Source organism: Lithobates pipiens, unplaced genomic scaffold, assembly GCF_037356315.1.
Source record: "Lithobates pipiens isolate NorthernLeopardFrog02 unplaced genomic scaffold, aLitPip1_a1.2 Scaffold_27, whole genome shotgun sequence".
Taxonomy (NCBI): Eukaryota; Metazoa; Chordata; class Amphibia; order Anura; family Ranidae; genus Lithobates; species Lithobates pipiens.
In genome coordinates, this window is record NW_027507788.1 from 132,581,195 (window position 1) to 132,596,019 (window position 14,825).

The 14,825-nt window shown below is 41.8% G+C and overlaps 1 protein-coding gene across 5 annotated transcripts in view; it reads right to left on the reverse strand.

Moving 5' to 3' along the window:
• Positions 1-1,701: 1,701 nt before the first annotated feature.
• LOC143934132 (histone-lysine N-methyltransferase KMT5C-like) overlaps positions 1,702-14,825 on the reverse strand; it is a 60,596-nt gene continuing 47,472 nt past the window's right edge. For 4 of the 5 annotated variants that reach the window (XM_077457472.1, XM_077457474.1, XM_077457473.1 and 1 more), the window contains 2 exons: positions 5,459-5,631; positions 1,702-3,853 (listed from right to left, as the gene is read on the reverse strand). In XM_077457472.1, the coding sequence (XP_077313598.1) occupies positions 2,322-3,853; positions 5,459-5,631 (1,705 nt within the window). In that variant the 3' untranslated portion in view covers positions 1,702-2,321. The remainder of the gene's footprint in view (positions 3,854-5,458; positions 5,632-14,825) is intronic. The other variant, XM_077457475.1, reaches the window with a different exon arrangement.

The window sequence follows — 14,825 nt, forward strand, 5'->3', positions numbered from 1 at the left end:
GCTGTGGGCTGGATCTGTAGTGCCCACAGCGCTGATCTGTGCCCATAGCAGCCTCATCCATCAGGAATACTCATCCATGCTCAGACATCTATCCATGCCACTAGAGTGCCTCGCAAAAGTGTAATCGGTAGTCAAATTAGATTTGAAATGTATGCCCCTAGAACACCTGACAGTGCTCCCTGCATGTTGGGGCCTCTGTATGTGGCCAGACTGGAAAAGTCTCCCACATGTGGTATCGCCATACTCAGGAGTAGGAGAATCTATTTTGGGGTGTAATTTTTGGCAAGTACATGTTATGTGTTATAAATATTGTATAAAATGGACAACTGTGTAAAAAAAAAAAAAAAAAAAAGACTCATGGCTCAGATTATACATTGGGTTGTTTTCTTTCCAAAATGGAGTAAATTTTGGGGCGTTTCCATTGTCCAGGTGCTCCAGGGCCTTCAAAAGGTGTAAGAGGTAGTCAAGAAATGTTATGTATAATTTATGCTCCAAGAACATCTGACAGTGCTCCCTGCATGTTGGGTCTCTGTATGTGGCCATGCTGTGTAAAAGTCTCACATGTGGTATCGCCATACTCCGGAATAGTAGAATGTGTTTTAGGGTGTAATTTGTGCTATGCCTATGCTGTGTGTGCGAAACATGCTAATAACAATTTTGTGAAAAAAAAAGTTGATTTTGCAAATAATTGTGGGAAAAAAAATTACAACTTCAAAAAAACTCACCATGCCTCTAAATACCTTGGAATGTCTACTTTGCAAAAAGGGGTCATTTGTACTTTCCTGGCTTGTTAGGGTCTCAAGAAATGAGGTAGGTCGTCAGTACATCAGGTGTGATCAATTTTCAGAGACTGGCACCATAGCTTACGGAAACTAACTTTCACAAAGGCTAAATATACACTGATTTGGGTTATTTTTTATCAAAGATATATACAAAGTATAAATTGTGGGCAAAACCTATGAAGAAAAATGACTAAATTTGCTAAATTTTATAACAGAAACAAAGAAAAATGCTTTAACAATTTTTTTAGCAAAAAATAAAAAATAAAATAAAAATAAAAACCCAACAGTGCTTAAATGCTACCAAAAGAAAGCTCTATTTGTGTGAAAAAAAAAAAAAAAAAAAAAAGACAAAAAAAATTGTTTTATAGGTACAGTGTTGCATGACTCATTTAAAATGAGCAATGAAAGTTTAAAATTAGTCTGGTCAGAAAGGGGGTTTAAGCGCCCAGTGGTCAAGTGGTTAAATAAATAAAAGTAAACAAAGGCATTATGTGGAACCTGTCCATTCTGTGAACCTTAATTAAAAGTGGCTTCAGCTTCGTCCCCCATCCATGGGAGAACTGCTTCAGTGGTTAAGCGCCCATGGGCGAAAAACAGAGCACTTTAGTCCTGCGAGTGAAAGCTGTTAGCAGGGGTTCACTCATGGGTAGGGGACAAAGATGAAGTCACTTTTAATTAAATAGGAGTCACAATGTGCTCAAATAGTGTTATTCTGTAGTCCCAGATGAACTTGACAGCTCAATTTTCAGCTCAACAAAAAAGGTGCCCGTGTGCTTCATTCAGAGTGGGGGCATCCTAATACAAGCGGTCTTACTGGCCAGATCAACCGGTGAAAACAGAGCGAGGGGTTGGGGGAGGAGCACTTACATTGAAAAAAAAGTTTAAGGTTTTTTTTTTTTATATCAGTTATACAACTTGGAACTTTTATAAAGATGTTTAATCCTGCTGGTACCACATTTAGTACAGTCAGTTTCCTGTGTATTTTTTTTTTTTACAACAAAAGATGCATCAAACAATACAGATCATACAATACAGAAACTTTGCCATTACGTATAAAGAAATGTTTAGTGGCAAGAAGTCTCCAATTCTAAAAGGGATAACCTTTTAGATAATAGAAATAGCACCATAGAGATTAACCCATGATAAACACAAAAGCTAACTAATGGGAGTGCGAATCAAAACCCGGACAAAGCATGTCTAATGATGTCCACCAGGTTTTTTTTTTCCTTTTAAAAATAGAGGATGAAGACACTACATAAAATTGGATGTCAACCTGCTTTAGAGACTAAGGCAAACTGGTGTGTTAATTCAAAGAGGAACTTGGGAGGGGATGATAAAGTCATTGAAAAATATATAAAACCAAACAGCACCCACAGTCAAAATGTTTGACCCGGAAAAAACAAAAAAAAAAAAACAAACACCCACTGTAAATCCTGCAGTTTCTTCATCTAAACTTTGGAATTACTGACAAGGAGAAAAAAAAAAAAAAAAAAAAAAAGACAAAAAGGGAATGACATTGGGCTATTGGGTTTGGGCTTTTCAGTTGGACTCATCACTAGCAGAGGATGCAATGTCCAGATCTATAGAACCATTATTAACAACAAGACGCAGTCTTTTGGAAGGGGTAAAAGGACTAAAGGTCACATTTTTTTTCTTGCTGCCGTTAGCCAAAAGCTCAGACTGTGAAGAGATGAACATGCTCTTGTCAGCAGCTCCCTCTGTTAATGGCACAGGACACGTTTGTGCTTTTGAAACAGAGACTCTTTTGAGATTGTTGTTTAAACCAAGTTCTACGTATGGCTTTAAAGATAACTTGGGATCCGACTGCATTTCGATACTGAGTAGTGTATGAGGAGCAGAGTGACGTCTTTCAGGTCTGCTTCTTCTATGTTTGCCTGTTACTTTAATGTGCCCATTAAAGTCTAGATGGGTTGTCCGCCTCTTTTTATGAGAAGTGGTCTTTCTTCGGTTGTTTGGAACTTTACACAATGTAGGTCTGGATCGTAAAGATAAAACTTCATTTGTGTATGTCCTTGTCCTAGGTTTCACATTTATATCAGCTAGTTCCGTTAAGGAGCTGTTTGCATCCATGACCTGACTTTCAATAGCATTTTTTGCAACTGTCTGATCATGTGCAATTTCAGTAAATGGCTTTTGATTGCGACTACGCTTATGCTTTCTGACATTGGAATGGAAAGAGCTTGGTGTATTTGAATATTCAGCATCGGAAACTCTTGATTTGCTCAAGTTGACTGTGATATAGTGTGTTAAACCAAGCTGTTTAGGTGACATAGAATCTGAAAAGAATCTGAAGCTTGAATTGTTTAGGTTCACAGTGTTTTCAGGTAAGGATCCAGCGGGTAGAAAGTTAGCATCCTGCATTTGTGATACAACAGTTGAACATAATCTATTAGAGCTGGAAGGAGAAACAAGAACATCCAACTCTGGTTGAAACATGGAGATATCGGCGCCATTTGTGCTCAGTCTGTCAGAGTTTGAAATTGAATCAGATACAGAGTTTTGATTTTCATAGACATCTACATCCAGTTCATCTATACCCAAGTCGGTAGTGGCTAAGAGGTATTCAAGATCTAAATGCTCCTCCGCCACACTAGGTTCATTAAAAAGTGCACAATTCAAAGTAGGATCTTTGGCGTTTTTCTCCAAGGCATTAGTTTTGCCTTGTAGAGATGTTGGAGATGAATTGTGAAGGGGTTGATCCAAACCCTGGTAAAATCTTAGCTTATTAGGACTTACATTTTGCCGTCTAAGTCTCACCACAGGCTCTCTGCCCAATTTGCAGCCATGGACTTCACTAGGTGTTCCTGCAGGTGAAGAGTATCGACTACATTTGGGATTGTGCAGGTTTATGCGTATGTCTCTTATGATTGTTCCTGGAGGCAATGCAAACTTCACTGGCATTTGTGACCTGTTAATAGGAGAGCGCTGAGGTCTATGGCAAGAACGGGAATATGGAGATGAAAATGGCGACCTGAGACGTGACAGAAAAGTGCTATTCTTGCAATTTACAGGGCTCTTTTTGAGGCTTGGTGATGATCTACATCTTGAACCTGGAAAAAAAAAAAAAAAAAATGTAATTAGGTGAGCATGAATCTAACTAGATCATGATACAGACATACGTTTGGGACAAAAACAATTTCAAATTCAAATATTTACATTACAACTAAAGAATGAACAAAAGCATAGAAACAAAATTATACATTTAGGTAAACCTGTGAAGGTACTCATTTGTAGTCTGTTACATTCAACAGGACAGGTAGCACCAACTGGACCACCAATTACCATGGAAAGGCAGATGTTCTTGTCCAAGGACGGGATAGGGAGGTGTGAACATTGTGGAACCATTCTGTACTCGTTTGGGAAAAACAAAAAAAAAAAAACAAACAAAAAAAAAAAAAAAAAAAACACCACATCTTGAGTGATGTAAACCCCAGGATTAAAGGGGTTGTAAACCCTCATGGCTTTTTAACTTAATGCATTCTATGCATTAGAAGGGGGTTGCAAACCCTTGCTGTTTTTTCACCTTAATGCATTAAGATGAAAAACCTTTACTGCAGCAGCACCCCCCTTATGTGTACCTGAGCCGCGAAATTCCCACGACAAGAACGAGCACACCAGCTCTGGCCAGTGTCTTGTGTCCTAATTGGATAGACAGCAAGGCAGCCATCGGCTCCCACTGTTGCCAATCAAATCCAATGACGTTGAGGCCAAGTCCTACATTCCGCGTCTATGAATGCTAGACTTGGGAGCACGCCCACAAGGTAAATCCCCCAGGAGAGAGCTTCTCCTAGGGGGTTATACGATGCAGGGGGGAGCTGCCAGGGACCCCAAAATACGAGGATTGGGGCCACTCTGTGCAAAACGAAATGCACAGTGGAGGGGAATAAAAAATTGATGAAGCCTTACAATCACTTTAATGTGAAAAACCTTCTGTAGTCCTGAAGTCCCCCAGTTTTAACTTACCTGAACGCTGTCATCCTTTGGCTGGGAATGAGCACACCAGATGTAGCTGGTGTCTGATGTCCTGATTGGATAGACTGATAGCAGCGCAGCCATTGGCTCCAGCTGCTGTCAATCAAATCCAATGGCGCAGTGCCAGGGCTGAGTCCTGCATTCTGTGCGAATGGACATAGATGCATGATTCAGAAACAAGGGTGTCCACCTTAGGAGAGTCTTCTCCAATGTGGACACTATGCAGGGAGCAGTGACCAGCACTGCTGAGGGACCCCAAAGTAGGACGACGACTGGGGCCACTCTGTGGAAAACGAACTGCACAGTGGAGGCAAGTATGACTATTAATAGAATTAAAAAAAAAAAAAACATAAAAAAAAATAAAATAAAAACAAACACACCACACGTGAGGTTTTATAACCCCTTTATCATCTATACAAAAGTCTTCCTGTCACAAAGGAAGGTGATTACAAGGCGATTCTACAATTCTCAAACCTCCCATCCGGTCTTTGGACAACATCTGCCTTTCCATGGTGATAGGATCAAGGAGTTGGCACTACCTGTTTGGATAGAGATACTGGGCAATTTTCCTCACACCCATTAAAACTGACAAAGTGCCTTGGACCTGCTACAAAACTTCAACATTACAGAGCAAATCAAAAAGATATTTAAATACCAAAAAAAAAAAAAAAAAAATATCTTACTTGAAACACGTTTTCGTTTATTGCCGTGCTGGGTTTGCTTGTCGCTTTGACCTTGCAACCTTTGCAGACGACCATCAGTTTCTCTGAGCTGGTATTTCTCTGATGAGGTAGATTCACTGAGATCTTTCTTCAGCAGTCTGAATGCTCCCTCCCCTTTTCTGAAAGGAACACATCTTGAAATGCACATGTATGCAATAAAAGGATTGGAATCTTTGCACCAGTTTAGAAGACCTTAAAAGTATGATCGTGGGAAAGATACATATACCTTGCACTGCAATAATAATGGTTTTTGAATGCACACACACACACACACACACACACACACACACACACACACACACACACACCAATTCCAAAAGAACTTGAGATAGGGTGTAAAGTCTACATAAATACAGAATTCAAGGATTTGCAAACCAAATAAACCCATATTTTATTCTTTACAAAAGAAAACATCTCAAATTTTAAACAGAATGTACCATTTTAAGAAAAATTTAAAAAATAAAATGATACTTGTGAAATTGTTAGCAGCAATACATCTCAAAAAAAGTTAGGCCAGAGCAACAACATGATGGCTAAGTGGTACCAACAAGGAAGAGCTGGAACAACATTTTGCAACTATTTATGGTAATTGGCAACAGATCAGTAACGCGATTGAGTATAAAAAAAATAAACAAATTGCACCTTAACAAGTCAGTCTCTCAGAAGTAGATGGACAGAGGTTCAACAAATGTTAAAACTGTATTCAGAAATGGTTGAAGCAGTTTCAAAATAATGTTTCTCAACATAAAACTGCAAAGACTTTAAATATATCATCACCTACAGGACATAAAAAAAAAAAAAAAATGTATGGAATCTGAAGAAATTTGTCTAACTGAAGGGGACAAAAACGCAACATGGATGCTCATGATCTTCGGGCCTTCAAAACTGCACAGCATTAAAAACAGGCATGATTCTGTAAGGGACATCACTACATGGGCTCAGGAATACTTCCAAAAATCACTGTCTGAACAGTTCCCCATGCCATCCAAAATAGCAAGGAAAGCTGTCATACAAAGAAGCAGCCACATATGAACATGAGCCAGAAAACAGCTGTCTTCTCTGGCTGAAAGCTCATTTAAAGTGGTCTGTCAAAAGTGGAAAGCTATTCTGTGGTCAGACAAATTGAAAAGTGACATTTTAGGCAACAATGGGTGTCGCCTCCTCAGGACTACAGAAAAGAGGGATTTTCTGGCTAGTTATCAGTGTTCAAGTTTAAAAACCTGCATCTCCGATATGGGGGGGCATTCATGCATATGAAGAATGCACATCTGGACACCATTAATGTTGAAAAATACATCCAGGTTTTAGAGCAATGCGTTTACATTCAGAATTTTCTTTTGCAGGGAAGGCCTTGCATATAGACAATGCTAAACAGCAAGGCTTCATAGTAAAACTTTGGGTGCTTAACTGTCCAGACCTTTCACTAACTGAAAAAGTTTGGCGCATCTTGAAACAAGAAATACAACAGATGATTCAGGATTGTTGAGCAGTTAGAATCTTATATCAAGAATAGGACATTTCTCCCCCAAAACTCCAGCAACCGGTCTCCCCAGTAAAAGGAGATGCTACACCATGGTATAAACATGGTCCTGTCGGGGGCATGTCCAAGATGGCGACGGGAGAGGACGCTCACTAACAGAGCTCCTGGAGTCCGGGCATAAATCCTCCTACTGTGGCTTCTGGGACGAAACGAACGGTGGAAACACCCCCTGCTAACAGCGTGATCCCCCGGGACATGCCCGGAGGTCAACGCCAGCAGCAGCCGCGCGGGGACAGGGCCAACACCAAGGGCCAGGCCGCCTTCTCAGCCCACATGGCGTCCCAGACGGACACCGCGGACTCCCCTCCCGCGATGGATCCCGCCACAGCCCTGCAGACGGAGGACACAGTGCGGGAACACACCGGCGACCTGCACACCCTGAAGGCCAGAGTCAAGGCCCTGGAGAGCAATGCTGAGGACACGGAGAACTGGAATTTTGCGCAATAATCTGCACATCGTTGGCCGCCCGAAGGGATCCGAAGGTAATGACCCTATTACTTTTATAGAACGCCTGCTTAAGGAACTTTTGCCACGGCACACTTCTCTCCCTTCTTCACTGTTGAACGGGCCCACCGCATGCCGGCTACACGTGGCCAGCCGGTCTCTCCCCTCCCCCGCACCTTTATATTTAAACTTTTACATTACACAGATGTGGTGCTGAGGGAGGCTAGGGCGCTCCAGGAGCTCAAATTTGAAAATGCAAGATTAATGATATTTACAGATTACACTTTGGAGACACAGCGTCAACGCAAGTCATTTGATCCAGTCCGTGCTAAACGGCTCAAGTATAGTACGCTTTTCCCGGCCCAAATGCGAGCGGAGGATGGGGAGTCCACACGATTTTTTAGATCGCCTGCAGAGGCCTTATTCTGGATTGAAACGATACGTAGACATTGAACTACCTACATGCTTGAATTTTATTGATGTCCAGTCTGCCATATGGAAATGTTCTGACAACCTGCCTGCACCAAAAGACACCCTGGAATGCTAGATCAACAGTGTTTACGTCCTCAAGCCAGCAAACTGATGTCACTCTCCACATAGTATGGTTGGTTCATCGTTTCCCATGAGTGGTCCCCCAAGGCAGGGGTATCTTTCCTCCCTCCTTTTATGTCCCCCCAGTGGGAAGTAGATGATCTGCCACGGGTGCAACAAGGATCACAGAGGGGTGGAGGGCATATGGACTGAGACTTGATAACATGATACCTGGCCTTGCCTGGCGATGGAATGTAGCTCCTGACCAAGTGTGCATGACCACCCAACAGGCTCACACGTCTCATGGATCTCCTTACCCTCCGCAGCTGCAAAACTGAGGTACAAGCGTTGCCCCGTTGGCAAGTTGTCCTAGGATCCCTTCTATTTAGGTTTGTAACCCAAGCCCAATGCCCCCGGCTCACGCCGGGAGACCTTTTTTGAATAACCTGCCAGACTCCAATACCCGATTGATGTACTGTGTTTCAGAGGACGGGACTCTGGTGTCTTCTTGCAGCACACACCCCCACAGGGGCCGGTTGCCCCTTTCTGTTTTGGGAGTAAGGCCCCCTCCGATTGTTTGCGGGGGTGGTGGGGTTGGGGTTTTTATTTTGTTCACTCAGGTTATTGTTTATACGAGTCAGCTTGCTATATGTCCTAACTGCTTTATGCCTTGCACAGGAGTTATGGTACAGGTGGTACGAACTGGCAGTGTGGTGGGAGCTTGGTGGCCCCTAATGTTTCTTAACCCTGCAGAGTGGTAGTATGAAGAGCTTAATGTCTTACTGTAAGATTGTGTCCAGTTCTTGCAGAAACACCCCCCCCCCCCCCATGTTTGTATTCTCCAGGAGACGCACCCGACAGGGGGTAGAGTTATGAGCTTGCGTAGACCTTGGGTGGGTCACTCCTATCACTCAACCTACTCAAATCTAGCGAGGGGAGCAAGTTTTCTTATACGCAAGTCTCTGCCCTTCCAACTTTTAGCTTTGCAGGTAGACCCGGGTGGGCGTTTTGTTATTATTCACACAAATGTCATGTCTCTAGTGGTAGTAATAGTGGGTTTGTATGTCCCCCCGCCGGCCTCCATATCCCTGTTATACCAGATTGTAAAAAAAATTACGCAGTACGACACGGATAATATCCTGGTGATGGGGGATTTCAACATCGTCCCGGACCCCGCAATGGACAGACTGACTCCGTCCTCCGGCTCTACTACAGAATTGAGGGCCTGGGTGGAGGCGTTTAACTTCACTGATGTCTGGCATTGGCGACACCCTCTACTTTTATTTACCTGCCACTCAGTCATACAAAACATTTTCCAGGCTTGACCTGGTGTTTTTGGGGGGTCCCGTCCTTTCTAGGGTGAGGGACATTACTAGGGCTGCAACTAACGATTATTTTCATAATCGATTAGTTGGCCGATTATTGTTTCGATTAATAGGTTAATAACCTTAAAAAATAAAAAGTGGGTCAAATTGGCGTTCATTTTCAACCACAGTGACGGGAAAATTTGGAAATAGAAAACTTCTTAGTCAAAGGAATTTTCAGACAGTGTATGTGGTTTTCATTTTAAAAACAGAATGTTAAAAACAAGTTAAAATTTCAAACAAAATTCTTTCATTCAGGGAATGTACAAAGATTTTTCGTCTGAATATTCTCATCTGAAAATTGATCTGTGTGGCCAGCATAAGGCTCGGTACACACCTATACAGTTTGCTTTTGATCTGTTTCTGCAGTGCTTTTTGCTGTGCGTTTTGATTTTTGCGCACATGATTTTACTGCAATTTGCATTTTTTTGGGCAGATTAAAAAACACAAATGCTTTTCTGCAGGTTCTCCATGGAAGTGTATTGAACCAATAAAGCACCATTTAGATTTAAAAGTTCCTGACCCTTTCAGATGTGAACATGTCCCATAAGAAACCATGTAAATGAACTGTAGTGCATTTCTGCAAAAAGCACCATAAAACGCATAGATGTGAACCAGATCTAAGACGTTTAGTAACATAATGGGGTTAACAAAAACTAAAATGAGCCCTTTATAGTAGAAAAAAAAAGCAGATAATCACTACTGTAAGGGGTTATTTTTTTTACTGTAGAACAGTGAAAGTAATATTTACAGTAGTGATTTGCTCTTTTTTTACTATAGGGCTCATTTTAGTTTTTTTTTTACCCCATTATGTTACTGGCCGATTAATCGATTATGAAAATACTAATCGATTAATTTCATAATCGATTAGTTGTTTCAGCCCTAGACATTACTATTCTTCCTAGGGGGGTCTCAGACCATGCCCCGGTCTCCCTGACACTGGAATTATCCGGTCCACCATCAGCAAGTTTGTGGCGTCGCTCTCGGTTCTGGCTCTCTAACCCACAAGTAGACATCCCGGGTAGGGCCGATATAGGCACCTTCTGGAATACGGGAGTCAGATGTTCCTGTCTCGGAGTCATGGGATGCCTTTAAGGTTTGCATGTGGGGGCAGCTTCAGACTCACATTGGTAATGTCCATAGGGAAGCTCATGGAGATCTACTGAGAGCCAAGGACAGGGTTAGGTCCTTGGAGTCTATGTATGTTGGGGACCGTACCCCTCAGACGTACTCACGCTTTAGAGAAGCCCAGAGAGATATGTCAACCTTATACGTGCCTCTGCTACAAAGATACGCTTGCTACACCAGAGCCAGAGGATTTTTGAGCAGGGCGAGCAGAATGGCAGATTGTTGGCATGGTTGTCCCAGGAGCACTCCTCCCCGGTCTCCATATCGAGAATCCAGCCACCTAGTGGGGAAATCCTTACTGATTCGTCTCAAATGAATGCCCGGTTTGCTTCCTACTATCAAGATCTTTATAGCCCTAGAGCCCAGTATATCGATCAGGAACTAAGTGATTTGGACCGGGTGGACCTTCCGCGTCTTACTGACGCCACCAGTTAGAATTGGGCTAGGATGATATCCTACCCATTTTTAGAGAAGTCTTGATGCGGGCACATGAGGGTGGGGTACTACCCAAGTCTATTGGTAAAAGAATTGGTGCTGCGCTCCCACGAATAAATAAAAATATGGGGAGAAAAAATGATATATCTCACAAAGATGTATCCTTGTTTAAATAGTTTAAAAGAAAATTTATCACAAAGTTTCAGGTAAAGTGCTCAGGTGCAAGGTAAATCTGTCTAAAATTAATAAAAATATACATAAATAAATTTACCAAAAAAAACCATCATCAGCAATTGATGTGCAAAATTGCCAGGGTCAATTGGGAGAAGTCATTAATCTATCCCCTAAACCTTAACAGAGCTAGGCCTCCTATGCAGAACCCGCTAGTTTTGGTAGATGATTTTAAATACTTGGGGATATGTATGGGTGGACCGACAGCCAGGTACATGGAACTCAAATTTGACTCCATTGTTGCTTAATTTCTCAAAAAGATGCTCGGATTGGAAGTCGCTGCCCCTGACCCCAGTAGGTAGAGTAAACCTTATTAAAATGGTTTTCCTACCAAAGTTAATTTACCTATTCAGAAATAGCCCAATTGAGATCCCAGTGTTTTACTTTAACAAAATAAAGTCTATAGTCACCTCCTTTGTATGGCTGGGCAAGGTGCCACTTCCGGCACTGTCCACCCTGCAATTATCAGTGGAGCAGGGCGGACCCCCCCCCAGTGCTCGCTTCCTTCTTGGACCCATAAGAATGCAATGACTGCCACTTACAGGATTTGGACACCGTCAAAAAACAAACCCCTATATAGCCTCCTATTCCATACATTCCTTAGTTTTGGGTAAAAGCAGTACCAAGAGTATGACCAGATACAATAGGGGTGGGAACTGGCCATCAACAGACTACTAGAAACTGATTTTTGCATTACAAGTACAAAAATTCCACCATCTTCAGCCTTCTTGGAGGGACCCAGTTATTCAATTCCTTTTTAGATGTCCAAAAGCAGTTAAGCCAAGTGTGAGAAGCAGCAAAAAACACTGTTCGGCCCACAAATCACATATCTGGGGTTACAGCCTAAAATTCAATCTTACTTACGGGAGACCTTATGCCCGAAGCTGGCATCAGATAAGGCTTAACCACTTCAATACTGGGCACTTTCACCACCTTCCTTCCTAGACCAAAAATTTTCAGCTTTCACCACGGTCACACTTTGAATGACAATTGTGCGGTCATGCTACACTGCAGACATATACAATTTTTTATCATTTTTCTTCACACAAATAGAGCTTTCTTTTGGTGGTATTTAATCACCTCTGGGGGTTTTTTTTGCTACAAAAGAAAAAAATAAGTTTTATTTTCCATTATAAAATTTTGAAAATAGGATTTTTAAAACAGATTACCTGTAAAATCCTTTTCTTGGAGTACATCATAGGACACAGCGTCAAGTAATTACTTGGTGGGTTATAGGCCTACCTTCAGGTGTTGACACTGATATAACCAATACAGGAAGTTGACTCCCCTATATAACCCATCCTCCTTCCAGGAGCACTCCGTTTTTGTAGCCAAGCAATATAAGTAATATACCGTATTTGCCGGCGTATAAGACGACCTTTTACACTTAAAAAAACTGGCCGAAATGCGGGGGTCGTCTTATACGCCGGATCAGCCCCTCCGATGCCTGCTGAGGGTTCGGTAATACTGTATGTAGCTTCAGCTACATACAGTATATACCGCTGAGCCAATCCCAGCAAGCGATGTATTCAAATGAATACAGAGCCTACTCGGATTGGAGTAACAACCTCTGCCAATCCGAGCAGGCTACTCTGTAGCCTGCTCGGATTGGCTTTGAGAGTCAGAGAGGCGCGGGCTGATGATGATACAGCCTCTGCCAATCCAAGCAGGCTTTGTATTCATTAATACATCGCTCGCCGTGATTGGTTCCAGCAAAAAGCAGGAAGAAGGATATGGCGCCAGCTCCTGCTCCAGCAAGAAGGACGAAATATCAAGCGTCGGAAGCCTTGGAAGAGGGTCGTCTTATACAGTAAGTACAATAAAAAAATGCTTAAACAGTAAGATTAGGGGGTCGTCTTATACACCGGCATATACGGTACTCTCACCCCATAAAACAGAGGGGCGGGAGCTCTGTGTCCTATGATGTACTCCAAGAAAAGCAGTTTTAAAAATCCTATTTTCTTTATCGTACATCATAGGACACAGAGTCTCAAGTAATTGCTTGGTGGGATGTCCCATAGCAATGCTACTTGAGGGGAGGGAAACACAACCCGTAGGGTAACCCCCAGACCTGAGGACTTATACTGCTGCCTGCAGCACACTGCGCCCGAAGGTGATATCCTCATTCCATCTTACATGCACTTGATAAAATTTTACAAAATGTACAATTCCAAGTCGCGGCTTTGCAGATTTGAGACCTGGAGGCCCGGTGACGCACTGCCCAAGAAGCACCAACCGCTCTGGTAGAGTGCGCCTTAACTTGAAAAGGGGGAATCTTTCCCTTTAAATCGTAAGTTTTAATTATAAATTGCCAAATGCACTTAGCGACAGTGGATTTTGACGCTGCCTGTCCCTTCTTAGGACCCTCTGGCAGAATAAATAAGACATCAGTCGTAAAAATCGGAAAAGCAGTTTTCTTAACTACATTCACTGCTCTCACTACATCAAGACAATGTAGTGACCTTTCTTCCCTGGAACAAGGTCTTGGGGGGAAAAAACCCTGCCAGGACAATATCTTCATCCGTTGATCGCCCCCTAGTGTTTAAACCCTTCCGTGACAGAGTAATCGGTGCATTTTTATAGCACTGATCGCTGTATAAATGACAATGTTCCCAAAATGGTGTCGCAGTCACGATAAAAAAAAAAATTAAAAAAAAATAAAAACACACACCTAAATCCCCAATTTTGTAGACGCTATAACCTTTGTGCAAACCAATCAATATACGCTTATTGCAATTTGTTACCAAAAATCTGTAGAATACATATCGGCCTAAACTAAAATATATATTTTTTGGGATATTATAGCAAATTAAAAAAAATTAAAAAAAATAAATAAAAAATTGCCTTTTCAAAATTGTCACTTTAATATTTTGCGCTATAAACACACACAGGTGATCAAATACCACCAAAAGAAAGCTCCATTTGTGGGTGGGGGAGGACGTCAATTTTGTTTTGGTGTAACATCGCACGACTGCGCAATTGTCAGTTAAAGCGACGCAGTGTTGAATCGCAAAAAGTGCTCTGGTCAGGAAGGGGGTAAATCCTTCCGGGGCTGAAGTGGTTAAATAAGGACCTGTTTGAGTCTCTGAGAAATGGAAGGCAAGTCTATTACAGCTTCCACAAAATGTATGAATATCTGCTTCTAAAGACGAAAAAGGGACAGAAGAATGGTTTTAGTTGAGGAGAGAGGCGGGAAGATCCTGGCCTTAAAGAATAACTAAAGGCAAAACTACTTTTTAGTTTTGGATAGAGTGGAGAGGGTTTAGAACCCCTGTCCCTTTTAATTGCCATCTGTGTCCCCATCAGGTAGATTCCCCCTCCATTTGTCCCGTTTACCATCATCATTGAAAGTAAAGGTAAAATAAAATGCCCAAATTTTGAGTTGTACCAAGAAAATAAAGGGGAAAATCTACCAATGGGGACACTAGTTTTTGTGACCTGGCGGTACCCAAGAAGTTCCTTAATTTTCAGGGATTTCCTTTCATCTCCTGTTTAGCTATGGGACAGGAAGTGAAAATTTCCACAATGGGAGACCTACAGGGGTTACAAACTCACTTGCTCTATCCAAAATGAAATACATTTATATATATATATATATATATATATATATATATATATATATATATATATATATATATATATATATATATATATA